The sequence below is a fragment of the Sinohyriopsis cumingii genome, chromosome 16 (assembly GCF_028554795.1).
Source record: "Sinohyriopsis cumingii isolate HCF-2022 chromosome 16, ASM2855479v2, whole genome shotgun sequence".
Taxonomy (NCBI): domain Eukaryota; kingdom Metazoa; phylum Mollusca; class Bivalvia; order Unionida; family Unionidae; genus Sinohyriopsis; species Sinohyriopsis cumingii.
The window spans coordinates 59,997,664-60,019,222 of record NC_142976.1 but is presented as its reverse complement, the minus strand read 5'-3'; the positions used below and the strand labels follow the sequence as shown (position 1 = coordinate 60,019,222).

The 21,559-nt window shown below is 35.8% G+C and overlaps 2 protein-coding genes across 3 annotated transcripts; both read right to left on the bottom strand.

The window, feature by feature from the left end:
- Positions 1-3,431: 3,431 nt before the first annotated feature.
- LOC149780513 (zinc finger MYM-type protein 1-like) lies at positions 3,432-3,953 on the bottom strand. Its single transcript, XM_089936214.1, has one exon. It carries the CDS (start codon positions 3,951-3,953, stop codon positions 3,432-3,434), a length of 522 nt encoding a protein of 173 aa, XP_089792340.1.
- Positions 3,954-5,933: 1,980 nt separating this feature from the next.
- LOC149780512 (carbonic anhydrase 13-like) lies at positions 5,934-21,482 on the bottom strand. 2 transcript variants are annotated; one of them, XM_089937507.1, is made up of 8 exons: positions 21,346-21,481; positions 14,741-14,827; positions 14,000-14,152; positions 11,198-11,367; positions 8,488-8,574; positions 7,973-8,039; positions 7,017-7,168; positions 5,934-6,326 (listed from the first exon to the last, which is right to left on the bottom strand). In XM_089937507.1, exons 1-8 carry the CDS (start codon positions 21,401-21,403, stop codon positions 6,093-6,095), a joined length of 1,008 nt encoding a protein of 335 aa, XP_089793633.1. In that variant the 5' UTR covers positions 21,404-21,481; the 3' UTR covers positions 5,934-6,092. The 2 variants fall into 2 exon arrangements, with proteins under 2 accessions (XP_089793633.1, XP_089793634.1); XM_089937508.1 differs by having other exon boundaries at positions 6,206-6,326; positions 6,963-7,168; positions 21,346-21,482.
- Positions 21,483-21,559: the final 77 nt, after the last annotated feature.

The window sequence follows — 21,559 nt, the reverse complement described above, 5'->3', positions numbered from 1 at the left end:
TATAGCAGTTCAAAAATGAAATCAGAATGGTAAGTAATAGTTTCATACACATGCAAGATATTTGTCCTCACGCGTTTCAAGCATGATGCATTTCATCCGCTAAATGCTGTCTTTAGCACACAAACCATATTGTGAAAAATCGCACTGTTAGGCGCTAAAACCATTGCCGTACTCCGGCATTTTACTTCACGGAAACAAGGATGGATTATCTCCCATTATCAAGCTCACCGCTGGTAATAATCTCTACGTATGTTTTTGTATATACTAGGTCTCGATCCATCGGCAATAATAATGGTAGCGGTTTTTCAAAATTGTTTGTTGCCTTTCAGCTGAACTATAATGGTGTCAGGTTACATCCTTGGGTGCTATGTGATATATTGAAGAAAATATGGAAGAAGGCGGTACATTTTTCTGACGTTATTTGTTTCTGGTGGCAAGGTGGACATACCAGTGTTGTTGTTGTTGTTGTTGTAGGGTTTAACGCCATTTTTCAGCACACGATAGGCTATACATGGTGGCCAGTATTAATGGTGGAAGAAGAACCCGGGAAAGAACCACCGACCCACGAGAAGCTACTTGCAAGCTTTTCCACATACCCACATTGGATGAATCCGAGACTCGAACCCACGCAGAGGTGAGATGGCAGTGATCCGTAACGGAGAGCGCTTTAGACCACTCGTCCACTCGGGGCCCCTACATACCAGTGAGGCAGAATTAACAAAATGTGTGTGAAACCTAGAGAGTTAAAACGGCTCCGCATGTGTTACTTTCGCTTGACTGGATAGGTTTGCTAAAGCTGTCTGGGTAAGTGTGCGAAGTAATCCGTGGTAAATGGAGATTTACTCTGTATTTATCGTTATAGTTCCTGTAATTTCAGTCCTGAAATTAATCTTGAAATTGAACCGCCGCTGCTTTGTTTCTTTATATATATATATATATATATATATATATATATATATATATATATATATATATATATATATATATATATATATATATATATATATGCCATGAAAATCACTCAAATATTTTTTTTTAAATTTAATTTTTAGTTTCATTTGAAATAGTTTGGAAGGTATGACGTTACTAATGTACGCACAAAATCAAGAATAAATATCGAGTAAACGTAACATCTTCAAAATATTTCACCTACTGGAAATCGCGCTTTAACCCATATTGTAAAATTACGAATATCATGCTGAGTTTTCGATATAATTCATCTTACAAACGGTTTCCGGCCCGTGTTCGTACCTTTCGGTATTTTTTTCTTCAAATACTTCCCTAATTTGACCTTTCCCTATGCATTATTTTTAAACAGATGTCACCTTTGCAACATACAAACACCATGAATACTTGAAAATTGGGGAACAAAAACTCCGCATACATAAGTTTCTTCCGATACAACAGTTATAGAAATGGGCTAGGTGGGAAAAGGCAAGCTTTAATGAAAACCTAATACTTGTTGAAAATACTGAGTTGTAGGGCACGGATAAAGTGTAGTTTGTTCCTTTCGTAAATGTTGAGGTCCAATTCTTAATTTTTCATGCATCAACAAAACAAACTGAGAGAATTCCGTGTGTTTGGGGGTGGGGAGTTATGGTGACTAAAAAGATACTGTTTCTAATACTACTACCGAGTACTTGACATTTTATTAAATGTTTCTTGAATATTTATCGATATTTCATCCAAGGGAAGTTTATAGCCCATCATACGTGGTATATAAGGTCAACTTTTTTGTGCTACAATTATGTCATTCAATATGGATGATGAATTATGTCAGATTTTGATAAATTATGTAAACAAATATTAATTTCCACCAGCTCTCGGCAAGTTCTCTTGTTTCTTTTGTTCGAATGAGATCTTTACATAAACATCGAATCAGGGCCGTGCAGAGGATTTGGGGGCCCCGAGCATCATTTAGATTTTGCCCCCCCCCAAAAAAAAAAAAAATAAAAAAAAAATAAAGAGCCGATTATAAGAAGTCCAGCTTTCTTTTGTGACAAGGTCATTTTTCTTGCACTTGTTTTTGCAAATTCCTCAGTATCATGGAAATCAAGTTTTCGGGCTAATTCACACTCAATACTCAAAATGGCAAGATCACTAGTTCGTTCTTGTCCCATAGCTGAGCGCAAGAAATTCTTGATGAGTTTCAATTTATTGAAAGAACGCTCACTTGAGGCAACTGTTACTGGTATAGAAGAGAAAATACGCGGCGCTATCACTACATTTCTGAAAAGTTCACCAAGCTTCAGTTCTGAAATCTTGTTCAACAGGTCAAATGGAGAAAGAGGTTTCTCACCAAAATGTGCTGCATGAATTTGGTTCATATGAAGCAATTCTTCAGACAGTTCAGTTTCAGTTACGTCACATGAATATTTCTTCGCAAAATCAGAACAGGCGCTCTTAATTTCATCTTCAGACTGTTTTTGATACTCCCACAAGAAAGAGAATGTAGCCAAGATTTTTTGAATGGCTGTGAAACGAACTGTAAGTCCACCAATAACTGAATCAATAATGTGATATATATAAAAAAACAGTTCTCCGAAATGTTGCCTCTTCTTCTGATTCCTTTTCCGTTGAATCACCTTCAACTTGTTCTCCAGCAAAATGTTTACGCTTCACTTTCCGATGGATTGGAAATTTAGAACTGATTTTTGCAGACACTGCCATTGTTTTGGCTTCTTTCAAAATTGTTGGCCAGTCATCCCGAACAGATTTGAGGTGACTGATCAATGCCTCAATATTTTTCACCTCGACATCAATAGTTGCCTTTCTTACCTGAATGACCTGGTTGCAGCGATCAATCAATGTGAGGACTTTCATCCAAATGCCTGCCATGAGAACACATTTGAAGGAGTTCATATATTTTATGGCACCTTTCACATCAGTTCGTGTTTTTGCAGTCAGATTCAAGTTCTGAACTTCTTCCAAAGAGGCAATGATTCCACACAAGTGATTAGAGAAGGGGCGAATGCTATCAAGTCTCTCTGTCCATCGCGTCCCAGATTGCCCATGCAGCTTCTTTTGTAATATTTCCCAGCGTTGTGGACAAGCAGAGAAGATGGTATATACAGTTTGAACAATCCCAAAGAAGGTCTCGGCATCTGCGCATCTTGAGGCAGCATTCAGTCCACACAAATTCAATGAATGACAGCCACATGGTGAGAATATAGAAAGTGGGTACTTCTTTAGGAAAATTGCTTAAACACCTTTGTACTTTCCTGACATGTTGGCCCCATTGTCACAGTCTTGGCCACGGCAGTTCTCAAAGCGAATTTTCAAAGTTTCCAAAGTCTCCGGGACTAATCTTGCAATATCAGATCCAGTCTTTTTTGCACAATCTGCAAAGATCAAAAACCACTCTTCGATGGAAAAGTTTCGAAGTTCTTCATGTACGTATCGTATGACAAAAGTAGTTTGTTCGGCATGACTCACATTGGGGTGGCATCAACCATAATTGAAAAATACTTTGCAGATTTACACTCTTCTACGATTCGTCTCCGAACTTCAGCAGCACAAAGTCCAATGAATTCATTTTGAGAACGATTTGAGAGATAATGCGCTTGAAACCTATGACCCTTTTCCTGTGACCGTTTAACTTTCATCACATGTTCCTTGAGAACTGGATCATAATGCGAAATCAGTTCTAGCAATCCTAAGAAATTTCCATTATGAGGATCTCCAATAATGTCGGACTTTCCGCGATAAACCAATCCACGTTCACCAAGAAACAGAACCACATCCAAGATTAGTTCTAGAATTTTTGTCCGTGTAGCTGCTTCGGTGAGGATTTGGAGATCCAGAAAATATTCAATTGACCGATCATTCTTCACTCGATCTTCTAATTTACGCCACTGAATGTAGCACTGTTTATGGGCTTTTGAATGCTCATGCTCAGGAATACGATTGATAAGATTCTTCCATTTCTTTCCAGGTCTCCATCCTTCCGTCATTGCAAGTGATGAAGTCAAGCGTTGAACCTGACTTTCAGGGGAAAATAATCGACATGGCAAACAAAATAGTGCCATCTTTGCTCGGCTAAATACAAGCCAATCTCTCGAAAATGGTTCCCCATTTGTCATTTTACCCTTCAAAACAGACATTGGAAATATGTGATATCCTATTCTTTTGGCAGCTCCAGTGGAAAGGAAACGTGACCAGCCTTGACAAATGTTTCCAGCTGAGTGGGTAAGAATGTTTCAGTTTCAAATTCCCCAATGTCAAATGGCTGCAACAAAACTGATCCAGTTGGCCTTGCAGAAGTATTATCACTCTCACCAATTTCAGTGATTTGACTGTCCTCAAAAATGGCTGGTGCACTTGTACTGTCACTGTCAGCACTGTTACCAGTAACAGATGCACTTGTACTTTGGCTTTCTGCTGAACTTCCTAAGTCATGACCAGTGGTATCAGCTTTTAAACTGTCTATAGCTGCTGCAACAAAAGATGGGATGTCAGGGTCATCTTCTTTCTGAGTTGATGAACTACTGGAAGGGGCATCTGAGGTCTTGGGAGTCGTCGTAATTATAACATCAAACATAAGGTTTGCCTCCCTTTTTGCAGAGCTGCTACTTTTTGCTTTTTTGATTTTTAGCTTTGACGTACCTGATGGATATGTGCGTTTCATTTCAATTCGTTCCACATACTATGCAATGCTTTGACGACTTCATGGGTATATATTCCAACTTGAAAAGTAACGTACTGAAATGCAGTACTTGCTGAGTACTACTGTAGTACTGCTGAATCTTCAACGAAAGCACTCATTTCTCAGCAGTATTTCCATATTTCCGTTTTTAAACACGGTGCACGGGAATTATTTTCAATTTGGAAAACATCGGCAGATCACCGCTCACAGATCCTTTTCATGCAAAATATATGCCTGACGAATGACGTTTCAGACCACGAGAAAATGACAAACTGACGAAGTCATATAAAACTCACGTCAGTCAAGTGAGTCGCATTACCGGTAGAAACTATATAGCAGGATGATTCAACCCGTCATTCCACTTCCTTTTTTCTTCTTCCTGTCTCACATTGTCATTGGTTACTTCGTGCTCGGGTATCTCGGCCTCTGCACGGCCCTGCGTCGAATAATCGGTATATAATAACGAATGCCGCTCAGTTTACATATAGTGCACATATGACGTCTTTTATACTTTTATTCCACCTGAAATTAGAATTGTACCTCATAACTAAATAATATGAATATTAAACTGTTCCCCATGAACATGAATCGAACGCACAGTCGGGATTTGAAGATGGATATACACATTTATCGATGTTAGTTCCACTCTGCCAGTGGGACAACTCAACAAAGCCTCAAAGCATGCATACATCCCTTTCAAGGAACTCACATATCCTTTTCAAAGTACGCACATATCCTTTTCAAACAACACAAATCTCTATCTCAAAGTATGCATATGCATACATTCCTTTTCAGGTCCTGAGTGCTATACCACATGTCCGGATTGTTACGTACTTCACGTTTTTGTACATTTTGGTTGTGAATGGGTTACATGAAAGAGTACGGACTCTATTCAGTATCTAAATCAAAATTGTTAAACTTACCATTTTTTTTCCAAATCATGTTTCTACTGATTTGTTAAAAAGATATGCCGTAATTTAAAATATTGCAATAGATGAATTAATGGGAAAATACTATAACTTTCATAGGTATATATATTATTGTGATATTTCTTACGATCTGTCGATTGCCTATAAAATGTGGAGAAAAGTATGAGATATTTTCAAAATCTGTCATTCTTACACTAATTTGTTTGCTTTCTTACAATATAATTACCTTTGATTATACTATACAATAACATTGATTATTTTGTTACCTACTCTTCTAAAACTTAATTTTCCCATCACACAGATAGCTCTGGATAATAGACCGAAGTGAATCGAACAGAGGAAAATATGAACTGAAAACATAATTCGTTTTTTTTTACTTAACGTGCAATTCACAACAGCATTTCATAAATGTTCCTTGCTTCGCGTGCTTGTCTACTACGCTTTGCGCAACTTAAAAACTGAACGCGTAGCAGAGGGTTTCCTCCTCTAAATAATCCTCGTGAGAGTGGAAGGACGTCTTATCGTAATCCCAATAAGTAATAACCGCACTGGCTTTTGTTGTACCATTTCGTACATTGAGGCCTTGTTTTGTCACTGTCATAGTTATTGTCATAGTTACACTTATTGTTCCCTTTTGGTGCTTTAAAGTTGGCAAGCACCCGCCGAGCATTCATAGGAAACGTTGGTCGAACATTTCCATGTTCAACTATGTGAGTATGGTTGTCCCGCATCAACCATTTAAGCATCTGAAACTGAAAGGAAAGGGTTATCCGTGGTTAAAATATAAATGTCAAATCATTAAGTGAATAATTTCTTTGCCTGCCTTAGAAAATGTCGTAAATTTATTTTTAACTTAAGATTATATTAATCAATTATGTTTTAGCCAATATGCTCGAAGAAAAATTCATTTTTGGACTTTTATATACTTTAATAAAATGAAGAACATACTCTTTTATTTATTTATTTATTTATTTATACCACAGGAGGAAGATAAAGAACTATCCTGTTATGCAACCATAGAAATGTACAGATTGTATCTCAGTATTTTCTTCATTCTTTAATTGAAAAATCAAGTTAGTCACATCATAGTAGAAAACCTAACACGACTCACGTTGCAAAGACAAATTACTGTATTTTTTATTTTATTTAAACCAAACAGTAGAATAGTGTAGTGAAATCTCTTCTAAATACATTTGTTTGCCTGCATCGTTACGCCTAGACTTTGGATGATGCTGTGACGTAATTATCCACGTCATGATGTGATATTGCACGTGTTACATATATGAAAATTATTAGTTATATTAACGTGTATAGTACAGTAGTCATGCTATAGTTCAGTTAAGCGTTTTGCTGATGGCAAAAAATATCTACAGAAAATTGTTATTCACTTTGTTTTGTTAGTATTTTAGCCATGGATTTAATGTAAATTCCTTTTCACGTACATCATTTTCTGAGACAGTCATGGGTTTCCTTTTAACGAGCCAGGTGGCGCCCTCACTACAATCTGGATTCGTCAGTGACCCCTTATATGTGTATAGGTCTCCAAGGTTCTTCATGAACGTTAAAGCACTTAATGTTAAATTTATATGACTTCCTGAAATAATAAAAATTGTTTGATAATAGACTTCTTGCATAAGTAAGCATCATACATGGAAATAAACCCAGCATAACACGGTCCCAGATATAACACTGGCTTGGTCATAGATCCCGTCATACCGGTTGATTTCTATTTTTCACTGTAATCTACCCCATAATAAGACGGACTATTTAGTTATAACACGATTGCACTTTTATGGCTGGGATTAGTAGCTATATAATGTAGGACAACAACATTTTTATTGCAGAAATCAATATAACAGATATAATACGACACTGGTATGCTATGAATGTACAATGTTAGGCATTAGTAGATCTCAGAGAATACTTAGCAAAGATAACGCTGTCTTAAAAATATCACTACAGAACTGTTTTATCTACTGTAGTGCTTTACGTGCTCTGAAAAAGATTTAACTTGAAAAACACCGATTAGAACGATTATCTGTAACTAAATATTGTCAGTAACGACAAATACGGCCCAGATGAAATAATATTAATAATAGCAACAGAAACAGAAGCAGCAATAACAACACAATAAAACATCAACAACAATCTATCTATATATCTATCTATATATCTATCTAACAAATGGACACAAAAGTATGGGTAGAAAAAGACAACTCGATTGTTACATCTAGTGTTAAATAAGCAAACTGAAACAAGATAGATAGATAGAGAGAAAGATATTTGTATACTATTTTGGTGCTTACCTACTATTTTAACCGTTAGTTTATTTACAATTTAGTTTATTTAAAACAAACGCACTAAAGTAATGCTAAATAATATACTGAAAAATACTTACCACATCGCTCCACATACTTTAAATTTTGAAAGAAAGGCTGAAGACTCTGATGTGTTTTTCCACCTTTCTGAAATGAATATATATATATATATACTATTGCGTCACAAACGAAAACGTTTTTCCATGCACCTAATCCGAGTAGCGCTTACAAGAAATACTAGATCTGCCAAAGGTGTTTGGATACAAATTATAAATGACTTTGAAATGCATTCGAACGTCATTAAATAGTGGACGTCACAAGATGTTATAATGGGTGTCACATATGAAGTATGTTACTCATATTCAATTGTTCCAGTACACATATTTCACTGCGTGTTTTAGATAGAGTTTTAGGGCTATCAGCAGTCTACAAAATGTTACTAATTGGAATATGAGACTTGATGACGTATTGAGCCGTCAATGACACAAAATAGATTGAATCGGTTGTGACAAATACGCAGAGAGATACCGTATTATTTAAGACGAATGTAATTACAACAATCTGGATTCATAAAACAGCTGCTATGAAAACTTACCTTCACAAAAATAGCTAAGACAACGACATTTTCATGCGCAATTGGGATACAAGCAGGTAGCTCATTTTCATGATGCACAAAGTGTAGCTGAAATTGGAGAAGCAAATTATCTGATATTAACGTTGTATTTTCTTATTCCACGCATGCATTCGTCTATCTATTCATCCATCCATCCATCCAGAAGCAAAGTACATACAAATGTACATACTAAAACCCAGACCGTTTCGGTTGCCTAAGTGGTTAGAGCGTCCGCCTCGGATGCGGAAGGTCATACCAAAGACGTAAGAATGGACCTCGCAGCTGTCTCGCTCGGCGCTCACATCAACAGGTTAGTGTAAGGACTTGTCGGCCTGGTGTCAGGATAATGTGACTGGATGGGACATCATGTTACATGTCTGCGGTATATTGTCCCAGTGCTAGACATCACTATAAATTGTCACACTGCGGACATCGTAGCGATATGAGTGAATTTATTTAAGTTAAAGCTACGTTCAAAATCCAAATCACACACGGACACACACACACGCAAACACATACATACACAAACATACGCACACTAACACCTAACGATATACAGCAAGGTCCATGAGCCACGCATATTTCTTTATCAATATACTTTTATGCAATGCGCCTTGGAGGAATATTGTTAAATTATATCTGCATAATAGAGTATGTTAGCTTCATAACTAATCAGGTAGACAGAGTGGTCCAAGGCGCTCGCCTTTACAGATCACGGACATCTCACCCCTGTCCGCGTTGGTTCTAATCTCGGCTCGGCCAACGTGGGTATGAGAGAAAGCTTGCTAGTAGTTTCCCATGGGTTGGTGGTTCTTCTCTTCAAAATGGTATAAAACCCGCAAAGCCAGACTAAATGTGGATTGCTAGTGACCCTATATGAGTAATTCAAAGTCGAAATTAAACGATACGGGAGATGATCGTGAGTCGACCCAAAGCAATCCTATCTGACTAGTTTAACAATATTAGAGTTCTCACATGACCTCTGACGTAGTTAGAATGTATCATACACATTTCGAACAGTTTCATTACTTAAAATTTGTTAAGGGTTGACATGGCCCCTTCGTCATAATATTTAAATCCTCGCTATTGACAAAGATTGTAAGATTGTAGTTTTGTTGTAGCTATTTTGTTGATATGCTGTCTTCTGGCCATCACTACCTCTAATGATAATTGTATTCGGGTAAGGTACTCGCCTCTCGGTCTTCTGGTTGTTTTTGTTCTTGGTATATTTTGGTGTTTCTTGTTGTCTAAGTTTTCGCTCATTTCGTCGTCTTCTCTTCTATTCTCATCCCTTTTTCTTGGGGGTCCTCTTCATTTCTTGGGTTTTTCTCTAGGGATTCACTTTCTGTTGTATTCATTGAATTATGGCTACAATGATCACGAAAGGTTCCTGAATTATAGTCTTTTCTGGTCCTTTTTCTGGTTCTTTCACCTTGCTGTAGCTTCTGGGACTGTGTCTATTTTCTTGTTGCAATTTCTATAGAATATACATCCTCTAAATCATGACTTTTCACAAGGTATCTATGAATATAGAAGAACGCACTGAGATTTGTGGTATTTTCATTCTCGATGGTCAAGATTCTTGCTTCTGTTTGTACCTCTGGCAAAAAAATGCAAAGGTCGCCATTTTGGATTCCATGATGCTTATGCCAAATCTTTCTTTGAACCTCTCTACTGTTTCTTATAGCGGCATTTCCCCGTGTGATACACATCCATATACTTTGCCGCCATTGCCATTTCGATGTTTGGAGCCTCCACTATTCGTAGTATTTTCCTTTCACTATCATGTTCTTCTCCTCCAGTAGGGGTCGCTCTTGTTTCGAACGTATTATGAACGTTCTTTTCCCGTTGTGTATTAGGTTTTGATTTTCATCTATTACATCATTCATTAAATATGGCGTTGAACACGATGGCCTTTCTTCTTGGCCTATGGATTTGTAGTTCGAGTTGCACATTCAATACATACGCTGAGCTCACTTTCCAGAAATTCTTTAAGAATGTACCATCTCGAGTTTGCCATCCATACTGAACTTTTCGCAGACTGGACATCATCCGTTTAGTTTCCTACCGACTTCGAATCTTTCATACTGGGTCACTAACAAACCATATTTTGTCTCTTTGCAACATTCTGACTGGCTATACAGTTGAAATAGCGTGGAATTCAAAAATAAATCTTAAACTTTCAAAGCCTGGTTGAGTTTTATCATAAGAACGTTCCTGACATGTTTCATTTTCTATTCTTAGATTTCAAGTTTAAACGTGAGCACTTTATTATCATTTATGCAATCATAACGATTGGTTGTCCACAAAGAAAGAACAGCCAATAACAGATATTATAACCCATTCTAATAATAGTAACTCTATGCTTACTATTGTGATTTCGTGTTAGCTGATCTACGTTGGATCAGAAGGACAATCGAATGTACAACAGGACACGTTATTGATATCAGTATACAGAATATAATCTTTGTGGTAATTTATCAATGGTGACTTTACATCACCTACAGTGATATGAAGCAAACATTTTAACTAATCAATTTTTTTTTTCAAATCGAAGAACGATTGGAGTGTGAATTAGAATGACTTCCAAATTGTGTTGGCTGGCTTTCGTCTGAAAGTTCCTAATTGAAAAAGAGCAAACAATTTTAATATCCAACTGAGGGACAACAAACGACGCCATAAACAATATTACCTCTCCGTCAAATCCTTTGCAGTTTATCATGTGCTCGGATCCGTTGCCCTCCTCTTCATGGAAGTGCATATGAAACTGCTTCAGTCTGAAGGTTTTATTCGGGTGGGACGGAACTTTATACAAATTATATGAAAGCTCCGACTTAGCAACCGAAAACTTGGGGTCATGCCCTGCAGATTGGAAAATATTAGACTTTCAAAAGGTAATGACACACACTGAAATTCAGGTTAAAAGAAAAGGTTTATCAGGTACGATATTTATACATACAACTTTTTTCGTGCTACAATGTCTCCTCCAATGAAATAAATAGTTATACTATATTCGTTCCTATTACCCAAAATGAAGAAATGTTTACACTTAATCCGTTTATATAAATGAAAGCAATAGTTACAATGTATTTGTTTATATGACCAAAATGAATTATATAGTTATACTGAAATCATTATGTGACCCAAATTAAAGAAATAGTTATACTGAATTCGTTTATATGACCCCAAGTGAAACAAACAAGAACACTCAGTAACGGCTTAGCAAACGCAGAACCCGATTTGGATCATTTTGGCGAGGCCCCTGGACATACGCATGGGGCCCACCTGTGAGCACGGCATTTGGAAATAAACGCGAGGGACCCTGTCAGCCAAATCAGTCACTTCGGCTTAACACATCAACCCCTGGAGGTTTTTGTCGTTTTCGCCTGAAATTCGAGTAGGAAACACATTTTGAAAGCTATTTCTGAATACATCCTAATATATCAACTTCCATGTGATTTTCCAATAACCTAATGCCTAGTTGTGTTAGAAACATCGTTTTTCATTGGTTATTTGGCTCGCGCATGAGCAAAATGGTAAAAGTAGGAGTTCTTTATTTTTTCTTTTTTTTTTTTTTTTTTTGCTTAACGGACCCATTATTTTCGTATCGAAACTATTCTTTATTCCAAATGCCCATCGTATCCTACTTTTTGCAAAGGTTCATCTGTCTGTTTGCATTTCATACCAGTCTGCCTTAGATCTGAGACCAAAGAGTCTAAAATCCGGACACAAAATCGGATTCCGACAACGGGCGAATTTTGTTGGAAAAAATCGGGTCCAAAAAATGAGGTTTTTCCCTCTGTATTTTGTAATGCAATTATAACTTCCAAATTATTTGGTATCATTGTAGAGCTCCATCTGTCTGCCTTTCTATAATACCACCCACGTTAGTGTGTCTTACATGACCTTGACGCTTCAGAGCTCGGCAGTAGGCTACTACCTCCTGCCACGTAAACTCGTCGCCAAGGGTTAATGTGTTAAGGCCGGCCCTGGTTACACTGAGAATTCGTTTCTATGACCAAAATGAAAAAAATAGTTACACTGAAGAATTCGTTTCTATGACCCAAATGAAAAAATAGTTACACTGAAGAATTTGTTTCTATGACCCAAATGAAAAAAAAATAGTTACGCTGAAGAATTCGTTTTTATGACCCAAATGAAAAAATAGTTACACTAAAGAATTCGTTTCTATGACACAAATGAGAAAAAAAGGTACAATGAAGAATTCGTTACTATGACCCAAATGAAAAAATATGATTACATTGAAGAATTCGTTTCTACGACCAAAATTTTAAAAACAGTTACACTGAAGAATTCGTTTCCATGACCAAAGTGTTAAAGATTCAGAGCTAAGAAGCAACATAATCGTGCATAGTGTTATATCTTTGAAACAAATGTCAGAACATAAGCATTACAAGGTGAATTAAGACAGCTGCAAACTAAGCTAGCTCCTGCCCTTTAAAATCTGCAAGATATTTTAGCACTGTAAAAAATGTAACACCGGTTACATAATCTGATTGTCTGTTTACATGCTGATCAGCGATTGCAACTCTCCACTGCATTCAATTGGGATTACAGAGCACATAATAATAATAATAATAATAACAACAACAACAATCAAGATGACGACGACGATGATATCAAACAATGACTATAATTATTAAAATAACGACGATGATGATGATGATGACGATAATGAACTCAAGAACAGAACCCAAATCTGACTCACGTTTTATCGATTTTGTTTTACTTTTTCATGGATCGTTATTTAGAATGAGATCGTTTATATTTTTAAACAGAGGTACTTTTGCAATGTTTTGTTTTCAGTACAATTTCTTGTGTTGAATTAGTGGCAGGGTAATGCTCGAAATTAACACAGCTTTTAAAGCTAAGGTCAAACACCTAAAATGTAAATGAATATACTATTTTCGCCATTATCTGTGGATTCACCACATAAACTGAATCTGAGTCCGTCTGGAGAAAAGAAATATAGACCATATCTTATGGACCTAGTGCCAATAACAAACTGACTACATATATATATATATATATATATATATATATATATATATATATATATATATATATATATATATATATATATATATATATATATATATATATATATATATATATATATATATATATATATATGATATTATGCATACATAACATACAACCTATCTGTCAGAAAAATAAATATCTACCTACGGATTTAATGCAGTTGCACGTGGATTGTAGATATATGTCATAAACTGAATGTTGCTCTGAAGCTTTATTTCTATTTCTCACAAAAAGCAAAAGCAATGATAAAATCTGATGATTCAGGAAGTAGAAAATGACAACCTGTTTTTGTCCGGCCATAATCTCAAACGATAGTGATCATCGTTATTATAACAAAGAATTTATACTCCTTGCTTTTGAGGCAACTTGAAAAATTGCAACATGAAGGTTTGTTATCATTATCACAAATGCAGCATGTAGAAACAATTACCACTGTTTGAAAGGTTTCCATGTAATTCTTTAGATACATCGTCATATAGTGGCTTGAAGTAACTGTAGCATACTTTATCCGTTTCTATGTTGATCGGTGACTGCTCGGAGCCATTGCAATCTGTATAACCTATAGTGTGCCAACAGTAGGGGCCTGCAAATAATAATAATAATAATAATAATAATAATAATAATAATAATAATAATAATAATTATTATTATTATTATTATTATTATTATTATTATTACGGTAACTAACATGACAATAATTATACAGTTAATACAATGATAATGAAAATAGAATAGAAACAACAGGAGAAAGGTCTAAAGTTTTGTATTTACTGTAATTATTTAAATAAACAACATCAGTGCTTAAAATCCCTGACTTGTTTTGCTTGATCGCTCTTTCAGAAAAATAGACAGAAGCAAGATTTATTTAGCAGAGCACTCCTGAACCCTACAATTATAACTGCTTCTGACGGGATGAATGTCCGACAAGAGGTTCACGAGTTGTTCGTAGCTTTGATTGATCCATATTCTATAGCAATGTTGACAAGTAACATGAGCTAAATTAAATCAAATTTCCAATTATATGTGTATGTGAACTTTATTGTAAGCTATAATATAAGGAATGGAATATCACACTCTTTTACAAAAATAAAAACAAACAAATTATCTGCAAAAGCAAATATGATAACGCATAAGCATTATCAGCTATTTCTTGTAATACACTGTAACATACCATTAGGAGCATTTCTATCATAGCTCCAATTTGAATGACAAGGAACCTCCTTACTTGCGAGTTCAAAATCGTCGAGCGACTCCAGATCTAGACGTTTCCGATAAAAATATATGGAAAAGGGAAAAATGGAAACATAAATTAAAAATAATTCGTTCTATACAGATAGTCGGCAAATAGGTGTCGTTAAAAAGATTCTCAATCTCTCTCTGTGTGAGCACGCCATTTGGAAATAAACTTTTAAACAAATTTTATATGATACTGAACTTCTTTTCTTTGATTGCTTTAAACTTACTGACTCCCCCCCCCCCCTCTCTCTCTCTCCTTTCCTAATGGAAATCTTAATTGTGATAAAAAGTGAAGAACTTAGTCAATTCATTCATTGATTTATAATTTCTAACCTGAATGTGATCAGAGTGGCCCTAACACTGGCACTCTCTGCGCCTGTCATGCTCAAACGACTTTCCATACTAACAAGGCGCCATGTTGCATACACTATTGGCAAGCTGATTTCCTCAGAAAACATTGTGACGTAGTTCATCCTATTCGGTAACTGCCGAATAATTCCGTAAATTACCATAATGTTCAGAGTTTAGAGATATATCTTTTGCTCACATGTACATATAAAAGTACACCGCTTGTTAAATCGATGTGAAAGGCAAATTTATAATTGTCAATATTTCCCTTTGCTTGGTTCGACATTGTAAATATCCGAAGCAGGCGACATATTATTTTACTTCTTTGTACATACATGTGTAGTCGTGCAAACTCCCGTTCGCTGAAACTGGACTTGTCCAGCAACTGGAAATGACTGGCGAACAATGTCGTCTTTTACACTGAAAACTTCCGTTTGGCATGAAAAGCGCAGGCGATAATGGTGTTAAGGTCCTACCTGGGCATAATCAGGTTTGAAATTATAAATAAATGAATGAACTTCTGTGCATCTTTAATTTGATTTGTGTTTTTCGTTTTTTGAATTAGTAGAGGAGTACAAACAAACGGGGAGATATATTCAGACTTTAGGGAATTTTTAATTCGTACATACCAATAATTCTATCATACTGGTTAGAGAGTTTTAAATTCTCACAAGCATCATTTTTGGTGACGGGAGCTTAGTCGTGAGGAAATATGGACTGGTGCGTGCAGGCGTTCCTGGGTTCGAATCTCCGTGGAGAACGAATTCAAAATTCTCCAACCTGCATGTATATATATATATATATATATATATATATATATATATATATATATATATATATATATATATATATATATATATATATATATATATATATATATATATATATATATATATATGCCACTTACATATAAAAAAGCAAAAATTCCAACCTTACCTATTTTCAATTAGTTTTCCAGAATAGAATATCTACTTTGAAATGGATTGTCTTATAAATACTAGATGTTGTATCATCATCGATTGCTTTTTTGATTATACTTTAGAAGATGTTCGCGTCTGCATATCAAAAAGCTTTTCCAAAAGGATTTGAACTCAAACGGAATTCGTATTTCAACAACAGCGATGATGAGTGAAAAGTATTTCTGTAAGTTTCGGGCGGAACATAAAAACATAATATGTGACATTGTAATTTTATTGTTTATAAACATCTACTTAATGTTGTCAAGAATTTTACATAAACGTCACCTGCAGCGACATGGGATCTGAAAAGAAAATAACCGCGCTGCCGAAACACTTTAGTGTTTCTTTATAAGTATTTTTTGTGATTTTGTCTTCAAGAATACAATCTTTACTTTTAATGCATTGTAATGATAAATGATCGCTGTGACATCAGATGATAAATTTTGGATGTTATTTTAGAAGACTTTTCCAAAAGGATGATGACTTCAAGTGGAATTTTTATTTAGAGAACAGCGCGGACGAGGGACCAGGTTCACTCGGAACCTCCTCTGCACACTTGAAAGAAGTGTGTGTATAGATATTATACACTTTAAATTTCGACGTATTTTTGCAAATAAACAAGTTGACATTATTGTTATGTATATTGTGGCATTGCTGAGTGACCGAGACACAAACAACGTCTTCACATCTATGTACAATACATGTCTAGAAAAATGCATTTGTAAAACTGACAAAATCATAAATAGGTTATTACTAAAGGTTACAGATATGTACCAAACAGAGTGTCACGGAATGGTGTAAATGTTGTTAATTAAATACATGTACTCGGGTTTCGTTTCTTTTTCTCTGTACAACGATACCCGAGGGTGATTATAATATGGTCTATGTATTTCGAAATCGTGAGTACGATTCGTCCTGTGCCACACGTGCAAGGTGCCTTTGATAAAGAATAACGAAAATTCTAAAGGTATAAATACGTTACTACATGTAAAGGACCTTTACAATACTAATGGTTTTGTCAGCAAGCGGCCTGCTTAAAGGATTCGCACAACTCCAGCTGTAGGGGTAGGTAATGTTTTGGGTTTTAAGTGATAACTAGTGTATTACCATAGTTGCCTTTGCATGTTTGTTATAGTTTTCTTTACATACCATAATGCGTGCATTTTTTATTCTTGTTGCGACGTAGTGCAGGACTTATATTGGTAATGTAAAGCTACATTTTTTAAAAGAATTGTTTACTATTGTCTTATCAAGCAGGGTCAGGTTTACTATTGAACCTCTGTTTTGTAATTGCCATTATAATATAATCTTTTTAACTTGCCATGTATAACGTCCTTACGTTATGTCTGTATCAAGTTTAGTACACTGTATCGGGTATATTTTCAGCTGAGTTTTGATGGTAGGAATATCCGGGGTGTCCGGTGTTGTCAGAGTGTAGAAACGTCCGTGTGTCCGGAGCGTTTAAGGTGCCGGAGCGTCTAATGTCTAGCGTCCGGAATGTCAAGAGTGACTAAGGTGACCCAGCTGTAGAGCCGTCAAAGGACAGGGGGTCCGGAGGGTCTAATATTTCAAGTGATCATAGTATTCCGAGGGTCCGGAGTCTATATTGGTTGTGAAATTGATTCGGAGGAGCTGTGGAGCGGATATGGTGCACGGGTGACGGAGTGCATCTCCACACATGTATTTTTAGCTGTATGCTAATTTTGGGTTAGTAAGACCCAGTGTATTATTCAGGACTGGAAGGATAGATTGTATATCCGTTCTTGTTTAGTGACATAATTTCGCTACCTGAGCGAATACATTTTTTTTACTATGTGTAAACGCTTACATTGTTTACTATTTGAGTGAACTATATTCATCTTTCCATTATTGAATCATTTGTGAAATCATTTATCCTGTGTTTTAGGGTTACTGACCTAAATTTATTTGTACATTTTTTCCATCTTTGAAACTGTGCGTTTTTTGTTAAATAGATCCAATATTTGGATTATAAATACGCACACATCTTCATCATCCACTACTCATATAAATCGCCACATTAAACCATATATGTGTCGTCAAAACGTGTTCTGTTGTTAATCCGAAATATCCACCCGGTTATCTTGTTACACAGAACGGAAAGTTCTATCCCTGGATCCTATTGGAGGATAATTGATAACAGGAAATCAAGTTTTATAATATATAGAAAAAATATTATCATTCAGGCTAGAGTTTTAAATTTGTACTTTACTGAAACTCGAACCCGGGTCGGCGATTTAAGGCACCCATCGCCTTGCTTGCACCAATTCCTGCTTGACTAGAAACGCATCCATGGAGAAGGATGGAACAAAATCGCTGATATAGGCATTTCTGCGTAACAGACACATTAGCATTTTGACCCAAGAATACAAAAAGTCACAAATATACACGAAACAGAGCGGATCCTACAAGATGATGGATGATAATACGAAGTCAATTTTTAAATATGGTGAAAGAATATTATCGTACGAGTTAGATAATTTTAAATTTGTACTCTAGTGAGATTTGACCCTGGATCTGCGATTTACGGCAGCCATCGCCTTGCCAACCCTCTATGCCCCCTTAACTTAGCAAGAACACACACACACACGTACGTGCGCATTAGTGCTGCATGTATGTGTTTATTTAAAGCAGAGCACTATTTTCTTACAGGTGTAATAACCATTATCAACATATCATATCATAAATAGCTGAGGTTACATAAAATTACTTAGCTTTCTTTTTGACTTTAAATAGTTATAGAATACATTTGGGAGTCATTTCCACGTCTATCTGCCCTTTCGATTATACTTCAATTTTGTACTTCTGCGATCCTTGCAAGTGCTAGATTATGATAGATAACCGAACCCCGTAAACTGTCTTGATAACGTTTATCAGCATTAAATCCGGATCATATTTCACTTTTTTATTGCAATGAGAAGAATTATTTCCAATTAATATGCAAATACCAATGACTGTCCATTGTTATGACCAGGTTTCAAGTTATGTAACGAAACGAACAAGTTTAGTAGAATACACAAATAATTTATTTATCTAAGTTACAAAGTGAAAATTTAAAAAACACTTATAGCATTGTGAAATGAATCCCAAATAATCCTAAATGTCCTATTACAAGTTCAAATGTACAGAACGTTCCGAAGGAATTAAAATAGTCTTGAATAACCTCATGTAATCCCTATGAATAATTCAGATACGTTATTCATCCCTAATTATATCTAAGCACAACTGTATATGATTCCACAGACAGATCTTAAAATAGAAATGAATTATTTGTTTACCAAGTCCCTATTTATAATTCTTTCATTTGACCTAAGATGAAATAGAATGGTCTGGAAAACCTACCATTCACAATTGAAAATTCCACTAATTCATAAACAATGTTAGGTGTTGAACTCAAATTCTAAAAAACATCTTGTTTACCACTTGCATTTACAACAAAATGTCAGGTATTCAAAACTCTATATACATTCCTCAATCACGGACAAAAGTCAAATATACAATATAAATCAAATAACACCATGAAAAACATTGGCCTTTCATACGACTTCAAACTATCAAACATGTGACCTAGATTCCGTATTCTAATAATCAATCAGTTTCGAACTATGTGACCTAGATAATGTTCTCATTGCCAATCAGCTTTGAACTATGTAAGATTTAGAAACAAGTTTTAATACACGTTTCCATTTTCTTAGCTATATAAGACCATGTGCACTGCTAAATAGTAAAGTTAATATGCAGCAGGAAACAAAAGATAAAATGCAAACTGTTGAAACTAGTTCCATCGCAAGGCAGACAAAACAAAGATAAAAGTACAAGGGGTAAAATCCTTAAAATATAAACATCATCACTGAATGTAAGCAAATACGTTTCATCCAGTAATCACCTCTTTCGAGATGCTGCGGGAGTTGCGGTGGCTCAGTGGTTAGCGTGCCGAACTCCCGACCGAAAGGGTGAGGGTTCGAATCGTACGAACGGACAAGCCTGATCAGCTATCGTGGTGTGTCCTTCGGCAAGGCACTTTAGTCAAATAGCCTCGGTACTAAATAACCTTCTTGTGTTGTTGTGTCGTAAAACACTAAATCAAAACAAAGTAATGACACGCAGGAATGCGTCTTGGCTCTATTCTTCATCATAGAGTACGCTAGAAGGCGTGGGTGGAGGTGGAGAGGGGGCTATTTTTTACATAATCTTTATAATTTGACTTAAAATGTATGGAAATTATTATACAAAATAAATAATTGTGTTTAGGACACAGTCAGTTTTGTCACCAACTTTGTTTGTTTATGGGGTTTATTCTGGGGTAAAAAGGATTTTACAAGTTTTAAATGTAGATGATCTGAGTCAAACGGGGAATGACTCCCAATTATTTGTATTATATGGTAATTAGTCTTTTCATGTACTTGGCTGAAATTAAGCGTATTATTATAATTTGTAGGGGTTCCAATGCATTGTAAAATTCTAACATAAAACTTGATGCCACGCGCTTTCAAATGACAAACGACCCTCCTCTTAGATAAGAAAAAGATAATTGCTTTGTTATTGGAACTATGATCTGGGCCGTAGAGAGTGATCACGGGCCCTGGGGTAAAAAAACACCCGGGCCTCTCCTAGTTCTTGTTCAAACAAAATTGTTCTTTTATGAAATTAAAAAGTTTAGTTCGGCCCCGGCCCGTCGGCCTGGACCATGATTCTCTGGTTGCAATATGATTCAAATCAGATCTCCACTGTGCTACGTGAAGATCTGGCAGCGACAGCTTAGGGATTATGTTCTGGTGACCTATGTTATTACCATGATCGCTAATTTTATCAGCCAGTCAGATGAAGTCTTATATTTTCGCTTTTGGGAGACTGAGCAGTATAGCTGAAGAATATCAGTATGTGCCTATCAATCGGATTGACTTTCAAATTTTCAGAAAGCTGCATTTCCATTGGCTCACGCAAAGGTCACCAGAACATGACCCATGAGCGCGTAGCATATGAATTCTCTCATATGGTATAGACTTTAGATTATATAGGCTAGTATTTACATTTCCCCAAGATTATTTGGTCTAAAATAATGGTTTCATGTTTATAAGAAAAACGAATGATTGCTGCAGTGTCAGTATTACGAACGAATCACAGAAATAGTTATTAGTATACACATAAATTCTTAAATAATTAATATTGGTCACTAATTAAAAATAATGATTAGAAAATATCCATTATTACCAACCTTGCCCGTTGGATATGGCTGCAGATGCAAACAGCAATATGACTGTGGTACCAATCATGGTTTCAAATTTTATGTTTCGTCTGCTACTTGCGAATTTGCTGTCTTTCTTAACTATGAGCAATGACGTAGACCATTGAGCTATATGGACGAAACTTTGCAAGCCGTATAATTCCGAGAGGCGTGCACGTGCAGGAGAAAATCAAATTTAGGATCT